Genomic DNA, 12399 nt, shown 5'->3' on the forward strand with positions numbered 1-12399 from the left:
AGATGTATGTAACAATGTGGTTTAGAACTCATTTAATAATCCAAAAATTACAACAAATGGTAAATTGGTTTTTGAACAACAAAATCTTAGTTTAGTTATTATTCCTATTTTTATTTTTATTTTTTTATGATGTCTTCTTAATTGTTTGTGCAAATGTGTATATTGATGTACTAGTTGAAATTTTTTGCACATTCTTATCACAAAATGTAAGCAATGAATTAATTGTTGGTTCAGCACACACCAATATGAATTAGAGCTTATCTTGTATGGACAAATTATGAAATACGAGTGCCACAACAAGGATCCTGATCTCATTATCTAAAAAATCAATCCTCTCGGATTATTCACAACGGCCAGGAGGAACCTTGTGTCAGTTTAATATTCACATCAATTAATTTAATATTCCCCTTAATAAATACATCTTTGGAAATTTATAAAAAATTATATTAAAATAATGTAAGAATTACATTGATAATGAATTTATATTTGATATTTCATTCTACTTTGTCTTTTTAGATAAGAACAAAATTATAACATGCTACAGAATTAAAAAAAAATATTTATCACACAAATATTCGAACACAGCGTTTCATGCAAGGTCGCAACTCAGCTTGACGCACTTTGCAGTTTGATGTACCAAAAACCACTAACGGTGTCTGCAAAGACCTTTCCTGCAATCTGATTCTGACCTAAGATATAAAACAACTGCACTGGAATTGGCACGCCTGCCTTAAGATAAGGCATGAATTTGAGATCTTGGGAATTAGTTTCTGGTATAAAAAACTTAGTTGAACATTGCAATGCTGCAGCAGCAGATACGTTTCCTCAAAGCACAGTGCAGAAGTTTCGCATTAGGCATTTAATAGAATTCACATCTAAATTTCTAAGACATCCTTATCAAAAAAAATTAGGATAACACCTCTATAAACAAGTAACCCTACCTTAAGACCTCTTGTACAATAACCTCCTTGACTTACACCTAATGATTCGATGTGTAAGGATTGGGTGCATTAGGGTAATAGTTTGCTGTCCCACCGGTGGATGGGTTGTAGCTAGGTCCTCTTGGAGGAGATGAATGAGCAGCCGTTTTCTTCATTCCTGGAATCGATATTCCTGCCCAGGGCGCCTTCAGTCCGCCATTAGGATCAATCTCTCCGATGTGTCTGGGCGCCAGTTGCATGTTCATGACAGCTTTGTCGTAATTCACAAATCCCATAAACCAGAAGTCGTGATCGTCCTGCGTCGTAACCTGAATATATCTCTCCTGAGGTCTGTTCTCGTTAAATGATGGAATAACCTCCTTCACTTTGTCTAATGGGACAACCAGCTGCACATAGAAAAGTAGATTTTAGTAACTAACAAACAATCAACGATGCAGATAAAAGAGAGGAAGAGTGGAAAAAGGAATGAAAATTCAATTTTCGTGTGAAGGTGATAATGATCAGATCTAACCAAAGAACGAACTGACATAAGAAGAAAATCAACCCGTGAAACATTACTAACCTTGTAGTAACTCCAAGCTTGCTGACCAGTAGCAGGAGCATAGGCTAGGGGTCTATCACTACAGAATGAGAACTTCAAATTGGAGATGTAAAGAGTGCCAGCCACAGGACCCGTAGAGGTGGATAAATAACAGGCGTAAGTCTTGCGAAGCTGCTCTCCTACGTCCATTCCAAAAGTGGATTTATAGACTCCTTCGAAACCGCCTTCTTGTATCAGCTTGATTCCTTGACTCATCCTTCCTCGGGCTGCATCTGTGACTGATGGACCCGTCTTCACTGCAGTTCACTCACATCTGCTAAGTGATTGCACTCTCGGTAAAGACAATGCGTTATGGGCATTCCACATACTTCGAGGAACCAACTCACATCCTAACCAATATGATACTCAAGAATACGGTCACTTATGCAGTCCACAAGAATTGTGAAGATAGGACCGAATTAACTTACTGTGGCTCCAAATATTTCCTGCAATGTTTTCTGCTTTCGCCATGTACTTGTTGAAACTCTCCACAATCGTGTTCATTTGACCTAAATATAAAAGACAAAAATTAAGCCACAGAAGCGATCGCAAGGCCACCCAAATCTAACTTCCATTACTGCTGAAAGACCGCCACAATCGCACTCGGCATATCAATCCCAGTAGTTTTATGTCACGTTCTCTAGAAAACTCTAGAAAAACTCACACAAACGTGTACAAAGTGACAATTGAGCTTAAAATTTACGAATGAAGGTGATGTGCGACGAAAAAATAGACTACTCAAAATCCCCCAATTACTTACTGGATCCTCCAGCCGGAACAGATTGGGTCTGCACGTAAGGACTTCCAGGCTGAGTTCCCGCTGGAACCGCGCCAGGCGCAGCCTGCTGAGGAGGAGGCGCTTGGTAATGGTATGTGTGAGAGTCACTAGTATGAGTAGCGTCTCTAAAAGGCCCATGAGCAGTATCAATTCCTGTTGACGGATTACAGCCAGTGCTGGATTGCTGGGGTAAACCCCCATCAACCCCACCCATGTGAGAACTCTCGAAAGCTCCGCTTGGTTGCCGGCTCAATCCATCCACAGATGGTTCGCCCATGTTCACTGGCGCCGCAGCTACGACGGGAGTAGTCCCTGCCGTCTGTGTTGCGGCAGTTTTGTTGTCAGGGTGGGCGCTTGGCTCGGACGGCTCTCCCATGGGAGGTGCTCCGAACATGCTCGTGGTATGATTGTATGAAGGGTTTCTCATGCTTGAACGGTGCTCCTCTGGTGGGGAGGTAAACAGGGGCTCACCATCGTCAAAATAGGTGTTGTATGCCGGGGAAGGCCCCTGGTTGGGATACCCGTAACTCATTGTATATGTCTTCTAATATATCAAATGCCTACAAACGCAAATACCAAGATTCAGTAAAATCCAATTAAAAACGAATGTCCACAACAGCTGCGTTTTCAGGGAAAATTTCTGCAAAACGCTTAAATCCTGAGCAAAAACCCCAATGAGAAGAAAAAAACCAATGCCAAGGACATAAAATTTCTCTCTAGGGTATTGCCTACAGATCTATCCCAAGACAACTTGCTCCAAGACAAGACGAATCCCAACAACCGACGCACACATATCCGATTATCCAGCCACTTCACCCACACATGTACAGTTCACATCAAAGGCAGATCCAAATAAGTCGACGAGTTAAATCAACCATAAGCCACAACCTGCAAAATTCATGCAATCTCACAAATTAGCACAACTGCCTTCAAACACACAAAATCTTCTCACTCAACCATACCAACAGAATCCAGAAAAAACACCGAGAGACCTGACCTGCTCAAACCCACGTCGTGATCGCGCAAGCAACCCCACAGTTGTACCCAATTCAACCCAACTCAGAGAACGAAGAGCCCCTATGCGGCAAATGAGAGGGAAAGAAAGGCGTATACAGTGTGCAGCGACGCGAGTCTAAAGACACGAATTGTAGCGTGAGCAATTGGGCGGAGGGCGTGGACAAGGTCTCCGATTCTCCGCGGCCTCGTCCTCCGTGTCGTTTGCTCTGTCGCGTGCGATGTTCGTAGATGAAAAACAATCACCATATCTCAACCCTAAAAATGAATGTTTTCGTACATTTTCACATTTTCGCGTTCATCCAGATTGACTTGGAACGTTGAGGCAACGAATTATGGTTGGAATGTGGGTGGAAACCCTTTGTCAAATTTCGAATAATAATCAAATACAATTAAATATATATAAAAATAAACACATACAAATGGTTTTGTCTTATACGACAAGATGAAGAGTCTACGCACACAGGACAGATTCGGAGACTGGGGTTGTGATTATACTGAACTATAAATACGATATCTTCGTATACGTAGCGACGTACATATACCACAAGTGGGTTACCCTATATCCGTTTATTACAAAGCAAGTCCATGATTTCTGTAAATAGAAAGAATGAGGAGCAAGTTTCTTGTTGTGATGCATGATGCTGTTGATTTTCATATTTTTTTTGGTTTTTTTGGTTTTCTTTTTTGGTTTCTTCTTTGGTGATTACCAAACCAAAAGCATATCCTTAAATTGGGGTAGAGCCTCAGAGGTCACAAGCTTGTTCCTTGGTGGATGGACTATGCCAATCTACTTTGAGATCCATTCTTTTCCTTCAAACTTGCTTGTTTGGTGGGCGGTTAAGAAGGTCCAGAAATTAAGGATGCGACAAAAGCTGAAATAAATAAATAAGAATATATATATATATATATATATGTTTTTTATTAGATATATCAATATGACTAAAATAAAAATTAGGAATACTATAGCCATTGTATTGATCTTCATATGAATACATATAAAAGAATTAATAAGATATTTTTTTGAAGAAATATATAGTGATTAATGAGATAAATTTATAAAAAAGGTTTAGTGTAAATTTAAATGCATAAAAATAAAAAATAATTTAAAAATTAACATTAGTTATTTCATAAATAATTAGAATAAAATATATCAATTACATAACAAGAGTATGAGTCTATAATATATGATAAAACAAGAATATCAGAAAAAATATAATTTATATTTATTTATATTTGGATAAAATTCTACACTTAACACACATTTGTACAAATATACTACAATCTATATTTAATGTTTTTTTTGTTGGATTTTTTAAGATTATTTATTTTAAACTTATAATTTATATTAAAATGATTAGAAATGATAGCAGTTTTCATGCTTAATTTTTTTTGTAGCAATGTAAACTTTGTTCAAAATAAAATTAAAATATTGTATCAAGCATAGATCTTTACTCTTAAATGTTTAAATATTTTTTTATCCAACGTGTACTATTTTTTATTTAATAGATTTATAAAAAAAATCTCTATCATGTTTACCAAAATTTGTTTAATGTTGATTTATTAAATGCAAGAACAACTCTTTATATTTTCTTCTTATTAATCTTTATAAAGATTTATAGAAAACATCCTAACCTTTGATATCCAAGTGGACATAATTAATAATATTAACTAAAGTAAATAAAATTATTTCTTAAAAAAGTATACTTTTATGTAGTATCAAACCATTATAGCAGTATTAAAAAATTCTTTACAAATATCTATTTTAATTTCTTCTTATATATATATATTCTAAAACCTACTATTAGATTTTCCATTTATTATTTGTTATCATCATTTTAAAAGAAACACGTATTATTTAGAATACTTACATATTTTCTTTTGTAGAAACTACTAATTCAATTGTCCATAATCTAAGAGATTTTCTTATATTAACATTTTAGTATAAAGGTCATTCCATACTTCTAATTCAAATACAAACTTATTTATTTGATTCCACATAATCTATAAATAAAGCCTTCAAACTAATAATAATAACAATGTTTTTAAAATATTGAATTTAAAAGTAATCTTATTTGTAAATATAGAATATTTTTATAAAAGTTCTTTTTTATATTTTATTTCTAATAGTTTGAGGTCAACATATATAAAAAATAAATAAATTAATTCTAAATTTTACAAGCTTATAAGCATTTTATTACTAATAAATATTACTATAAAAAGAATTGAATAAAAATAAGTAAAAGTGGAAAATTTGATAATAACTTATGAAATAACTTCTTAAGAGCTTCATAAATGTGGATTTGACTTTATAATTCTTTGTAGGTGATTGATAGGTTGAAAACTTGGCGAAGAAGTTCGCCACATGTTGCATATATTAATTACTTGTGATACAAGTTTGCTACATGGTAAGGACAAATATTCAAAGATTGTAAATAAATAAGTGAAAAATATATCATAGAGAGATAAAAATAAAAAGGTAAAAAATAAAATAAATATATGCATATAAAAAGAAAATAAAATAGATATTTATAAAGACTAAAAAATTAGAGACTCTTGCAATTAAATTAGAAGAAAGAAAAAAAATTGACAAGAATGAAGAAGGCCTTATTCTTGCCTCAATGTGTATTATCTAACTAAGAACTATGTAGCAATGTTTCATAGGACCTCCAACATGTGTCCAACTTATATAACACATGTCTAACTTCCAAGACAAGTTTTCTACATGTACGCCATATGGCCAACTTATACTACAAATAATCAATACGTGTAATACTTAATTAACTTGTTGACTAATTTTTCAACCTGTCAATCACCTAAAAGCATTTAAAAAGTCAAATTAGCATCTATAAAGCTTCTAAGAAGCTTCTTCAGAAGATATCATCAAATTTACTTACTTCTATTTATTTCTGTCTAATTCTTCTTATTTAGATAATTATTAGTATCAATTATTATTATGATATCATATAGTATATATATTAAAAAATTACATAATAATTTAGATATATGTCGGATGATATATTGAATGTCGCTACATAATTCTTTACTTAAATAGTATATATAGAAGCAAGAATGAGACCTTCTTTACTCTTGTAAATGCATTTTTTGACTTAGTCTTGGTTGAAGAATATGTAATCTTCTTGTTTTTGGTAATTATTATTTTAATTTTAATATTATATCTATTTTTAATAAATATTTATTATTTATAGTAACAAAATGGTATATTGATTCTTTAGATATTTTATAATTCATGTCTTTGAAAAATTAATAAGAATAATACTTATAATATTAGAAATTTATCTTTTTTATGATTAAAAGTTGATTATTTTTTATTTTTTTAAATTATTAGAAATTTTGAATTATCTACTTTTAAATTGATATATTTTTTAAAATTTTCTTTGTTCTTGAGTCCTCTCTTTTATTTTTTCTATGTGGTATTGGACATGTTTTTTTCCTATTGTGTTATTATGACAAGATTTGTTAAAATAAAAGATCCAATAGCACAAAAAAGAGTAAGTGATAGAGTTAATTCTTGCAATGCATCAATTCAATTCACCACCATAATAGACAAGAAAATAAAGATATAGAGATGATTGGAGTTGCTTCAATATCTATATTAAGCTATTTTATTATTTTTTTAGTAGAACATTTTTTTCAAGCATCACTACATGTATAAAAGAATAAAAAATTATATTTTTTAAAATTTTTAATGGTATAAGATTAAAATTTCAATGATTTATCAATAAAATATGATTAATAATTAAGATTCAATCTTAGGATCATCCAATTTCAAAATCACATGTCAAGTTTATAAGAACATTGCTTTTAAATTAAGCTTTAGTATATATATATATATATATATATATATATATATATATATATATATATATATATATATTTTAATTAAATAATATAATCAAATATTAGAAAATTTAGAAGCTATTTTGGAAAAAAAATTTATCTATATAAAAAAACATGATATTATTTATGTCGCAATCAATAAGATTTATTTTTATATTTAGATAATTATTTAATATTATCATATAAATTATAATTTTAAAAAATTGCAACTAATTGTGAAGGACAAGAACTTGATAAAAACAAATAAACAAGTGAGACTTTTTTCAAAGAAAGATGAAAAAATAGAAATAACTAAATATTGTCAAGAACAAGAACTCGATGAAAGCTAAAGAGTAAGTGAGACTTTTCTCAAAAAGAAATAGGACAAAATAGAAATATGTATATTAAGAAAGAAACTGGAATGGCTATTGCCAAAATACAAGAAAACTAGAGACCCTTGAAACTAGACTAGAAGCAAGAAAGGAGTTGACAAGAGTGAAGAGGGCTTCACTCTTGCCTCTATATATACTATCTAACTAAAAGCCACGTGGCGATGTTCTATAAGACCTCCAATATATGTTGACTTTCTAGGCCACATGCCTTTGCTTGCAAGGCAAGTTTTCTATGGATGGACCACGTAGTTAGCTTGTTCTTTAAGCTTCCAACATGTGTGGCACATGGCTAACTTGTTGACTAAGTTTCTAACCTAAAAGTCAACTATAGACTCCTATACAGTCAAAGTAGCGTCTATGAAGCTTCTAAAAAGCTTCTCTAGAAGATATTACACAATTAACCTACTTTTATCTACTTTTACATACTTTTATCTATTCATATAGGTAATTATATGTATGTCCGTGACATTACCCCCCCTTCTAGGGACGAGTTCCACGAGGAGCGGTGATTATATATTGAGAAAATCTAATATGCGACGAATTGTATTTGCTACATACTCTGATCTTTGTTCTCTTCGAAGATAGTTGATGGGTCCTCTTAGCCATCGATAGTGTCCTATTCCAGGGCGAGAAGACCACCCTGTTATTTGATCACTGTTGAGGCCTTCATAACTTCCTTCAAATAATACATTTGAAACACCATCAGGAGTCGTTCCTATCTCCAATAATATCACCAAACATCGAGAATCTCTTCCAAGGTCGTGATACCAAACGCGTTGTATCTCACCATCTATTCGAGGAAGAACATGTCGTTCTTGAGGGTCTTCATCTCGGTTGCGTCGTCTTGAAGGTTGTGACAATCACAATGTCTCATCCAGTAAGTCAGCAAACGAAGGTTCTTGAGTTGAATCCGCTGGTTGTTGGCTCTCCATCTAATTAGCGTCACAAAATGCAAAGAAGTTACAAACAAGGATAGGAAATTGAATGTTATCTTGCCTCAATCTTGTCTCTTTTATAAGAGAGGTTTTCATCTTGGTTTTGATGGATGTCGTTGATGAAAAACTTTGACTTTAGCTGATGCATTTGCTAGATTCCTGGATGGCTCCCATGTGCGCTCACTAATATCATATCCGCACCAATGAACAAGATATTCCAGCTTATTTCGGCGCCGCCTTGAGTCTAATATCTCTTCCACCTCAAATTCTTCATTATTATCTACTTCTATAGGAGGCGGTGGCATTTGTCTTCTTCCTTGTATATCCACTGTCTTATATGGTTCAAGAAGAGACACGTGGAATACAGGATGGATCTTCATTGACTCCGGTAGATGTAACCGATATGCAACTGGGTTGATCTGTTCAGAAACAGAAAAGGGGCCAAGCCTACGATAGTCCAATTTGTCACAAGGTCGAGTGGTCTTGATATTGCGACGAAGTAGCCATACCTTATCACCCACGTTGAGTTGTGGTTGCTCTTTACGATATACATCTGCATTTATCTTTTGTCGTTCTTGAGCTTTCTTCAACTGCGCCTTCATTATTGCATGTAACTCTGACAACCGATTTGCCATATCTTCTGCTGCAGGATTATCAACTTTTGAAAAATCAAAAGTATCAAGTCGTGGATGATAGCCATAATTGGCAAAGAAAGGTGTTTATTGCGTGGAGGAATGTACCGTATTATTATAAGCAAACTCTGCCAATGGCAGAAGGTTTGTCCAATCATCTTGTTGGTAGTTGATGGTACACCTTAAATACTGTTCCAAGACTTGGTTTACGCGCTCTGTTTGTCCATCAGTTTGAGGATGGAAAGCTGAAGATAGCTTTATGTCCACTTTTAAAATCTTGAAAAGAGTCCTCCAGAATCTCGACACAAATTGAGTTCCCCTATCCGATATGATATCTTTAGGTAATCCATGATAGCGATAGATATTATCAATGAAAAGTTTAGCTGTTTCTTCACCTGTGATAGATTTTGTACATGGCATAAAATGCGCCATCTTGGTGAAACGATCTACTATCACAAATATAGAATCATAAGATCTTGAGTTTGGAAGATCTGTGATGAAATCCATAGAAACAGAAGACCATGGTTGTTCTGGTATAGGTAATGGCTGAAGAAGTCCGTAAGGTCGATGTCGAGGAATTTTTGATCTTGAACAAATATTACATGATTGTACAAAGTCTTTGACTGACTTCCACATTTGTGGCCACCAAAAATCTCTTGATATGAGTTCCAGAGTCTTATTATATCCAAAGTGCCCTGCTGCTGGAAAGTCATGACGTGCTTGAAGAACACGCAAACGTGCTTTTCCTTCTGGAACATATAGGCATCCTTCAAAATATAATAGATTATTCTTGAACTCGAACTTAGAAGAATCATGAGACTTGGAAGAATTATTCTCGATATCATGAACAAGAGGGTCTGAGGACATACTGGACTGGATTTGCTTGAGAAAAGTTGAATCAACAGTCAATGTTGATTTCACTGCTCGGAGATGAAATTGCTCCGGTTTCAAGAGGACCGTTCTTTGTTGCTCAAAAGCTGCATCTCCTTCTTTTGGTGCAAAATAAGAACGTCTAGACAGGGCATCGGACAAACCTTGTTGTTTTCCTGGCCGATAAGTGATAATGAACTCGAATCTTGACAAAGACATACTCCAACGAGCTTGACGACGATTCAACACGCGTGCTGACATGAAATACTCGAGGTTCTTGTGATCTGTATACACAGTGACTGGACTAGAAGCACCTTCTAGATAATGACGCCATTCTTGAAAGGAATCCATGATTGCAAGAAGTTCTTTATCGTGGATCTCATAATTGATCTCGGCTGCTGAGAATTTTCTTGAATGAAAAGCTATCGGATGAAGTTTGTCATCTGTTCCCATTTGTGATAAAACTGCACCCAAGGCAAAATCCGATGCGTCTGTTTCTATAAAAAATACCTTGGAAAAGTCAACACGATATAAGACTGGTGCAGAGACAAACGATGTCTTCAAGGCTTCAAATGCTGCTTCCGCTTCTTGATTCCATTGGAATTTATCTTTACTAGTCAAGCATGTAAGTGGAGCTGCAACTCGTGAGAAGTCTTTGATGAAGATCCGATAGTAATTGGCAAATCCCAAGAAACATTGGACATCTCTTACAGTCTTTGGAATCTTCCAATCCATGATTGTTTGGACTTTCTTAGAATCCATCATAAGACCATCATTTGAAATGATGTATCCTAAAAAGTCAACTTGAGTAGTGTGAAATACACACTTTTCCATCTTGGCGTACAATCTTGCATCTCTGAGTTTTTGTAATACTTGACGAACATGTATTTCATGTTCTTCGACGTTCTTGGAATAGATCAGGATATCGTCTAGATAGCAGACGACAAAATTGTCTAAGAATTCACGAAATACATCATTCATGAGATGTTGAAAAGCAGCTGGTGCATTCGTGAGTCCAAAGGGCATGACATTATATTCGAAATGTCCATACCTGGTTCGAAACGCAGTCTTCCATTCATCTCCTTCTTTGATCCGTACTAGATTATATGCTCCTCTTAGATCTATTTTTGTATAGATCTTAGCTTGATTCAACTGGTCAAGGAGCCCTGATATCAAAGGTAATGGATACCTGTTCTTGATTGTGATCTTGTTGAGTCCTCGATAATCAACACACATTCGTAAAGATCCATCTTTTTTCTTTACGAATAGAATTGGAGCTCCTGCTGGAGATTTTGAATGGCGTATGAAATTCTTCGCTAAATTCTCGTCAATATATGTCTTGAGTTCAGCCATCTCATCTTGCGATAAACTATAAATTGGTCCAAATGGTGGCTGAGTTCCTTCCTTGAGGTCGATTGAACAATCATATGGACGATGTTCAGGAAGAATATCTGCATTCTTTTTCTCAAAAACGTCTTGATACTCCTGATATTGACTTGGAATGCCACTTGAAGTCTTTACGTTTTCAAAAATAGGTGCAGCATAAATAGCAAAAGTTGATCCTTCTTTTGCTGCATGTATAAATGCTTTTGTACCTATCAGTACGGGTTTTACTATACTAGACTTATAATTTTTTACTTGGTTCGTAGAACTATTAATAATACTTTTGGAAAAGTCAAGTTTACGTGAATTCCAATCTATTCGAGGGTTATATTTTTCTAGCCAGGATAAACCTAAAATAACTGGATTGGACGGGGATTTAATTATGTTAAAAGCTATGTAGCTATCATGACCGTCTATTGTTACTTTTATAGGATGAGTTTCATGAGTGACATCTCCAGAAGACAAGGGACGACCATCTATGACTTCTACATGTACTGGTTTAGGTTTCTGTACAAAGGATATTTTACGACTTTTAACAAATTGTTCATCTAAAAAACATGCTGAGGCTCCCGAATCTAATAAAGCAGAGGCTTTGTAATTCTTAGGTCCTAAATATAAGTCTATTATAAAACAAGGAGAGGGTTCTGAGGAGAGGATAGGACCTTCATTAGGAATTGTACAAGGTTCCAGCTGCACGGTCCCTATTGTAGCTGGACGAATCCGTTTTCCGACATGTTGTCTTCTTTGACCGTCGTACCCCTCATTTTATAGTTGCGTCGTTTCTTTGGACAATGTTGAGTAGTGTGCTTAGGTTCTCCGCAATATAAACATAATCCTTCTTGACGACGACGAATCTTTTCTTGCTCAGTTAGAGGTTTAAAACGTACCGCGTCAATTTGCATGTCTTCTACTTCCGAATGTACGTTTGGCAAAGATGTTGATGTTGCCATTGAGTAATAACGTTGAGGTTCCCGTGAATGATTCTCAGATCGAAATTCAAAAAGTCGATTATCACATTTTACCGCAAAATCGAT

The 12399-nt window shown here is 34.5% G+C and overlaps 1 protein-coding gene across 3 annotated transcripts; it reads right to left on the minus strand.

Moving 5' to 3' along the window:
- Window positions 1-754: 754 nt before the first annotated feature.
- On the minus strand, window positions 755-3392 carry LOC112295282 (GEM-like protein 1). Of its 3 annotated transcripts, none has more exons than XM_024546628.3 (6): window positions 3297-3392; window positions 3120-3187; window positions 2282-2859; window positions 1950-2030; window positions 1504-1778; window positions 755-1327 (listed from the first exon to the last, which is right to left on the minus strand). In XM_024546628.3, exons 3-6 carry the CDS (start codon window positions 2829-2831, stop codon window positions 980-982), a joined length of 1254 nt encoding a protein of 417 aa, XP_024402396.1. In that variant the 5' UTR covers window positions 2832-2859; window positions 3120-3187; window positions 3297-3392; the 3' UTR covers window positions 755-979. The 3 variants fall into 3 exon arrangements, with proteins under 3 accessions (XP_024402396.1, XP_024402397.1, XP_024402395.1); XM_024546629.3 differs by having other exon boundaries at window positions 3089-3187; XM_024546627.3 differs by lacking the exon at window positions 3120-3187.
- Between the last annotated feature and the right edge of the window lie 9007 nt (window positions 3393-12399).

This window comes from Physcomitrium patens, chromosome 18 (assembly GCF_059467195.1).
Source record: "Physcomitrium patens ecotype Gransden chromosome 18, ASM5946719v1, whole genome shotgun sequence".
Taxonomy (NCBI): Eukaryota; Viridiplantae; Streptophyta; class Bryopsida; order Funariales; family Funariaceae; genus Physcomitrium; species Physcomitrium patens.

Excerpts from the sequence above, each read along its gene's own strand:
- LOC112295282 (XM_024546627.3), bottom strand. The coding sequence starts at position 2,831 with ATGAGTTACGGGTATCCCAACCAGGGGCCTTCCCCGGCATACAACACC. Across the intron at positions 1,779-1,949 it reads AGGAAATATTTGGAGCCACA|TGAAGACGGGTCCATCAGTC; the intron begins GTAAGTTAATTC and ends AGTGAACTGCAG. Across the intron at positions 1,328-1,503 it reads AAGCTTGGAGTTACTACAAG|CTGGTTGTCCCATTAGACAA; the intron begins GTTAGTAATGTT and ends TTCTATGTGCAG.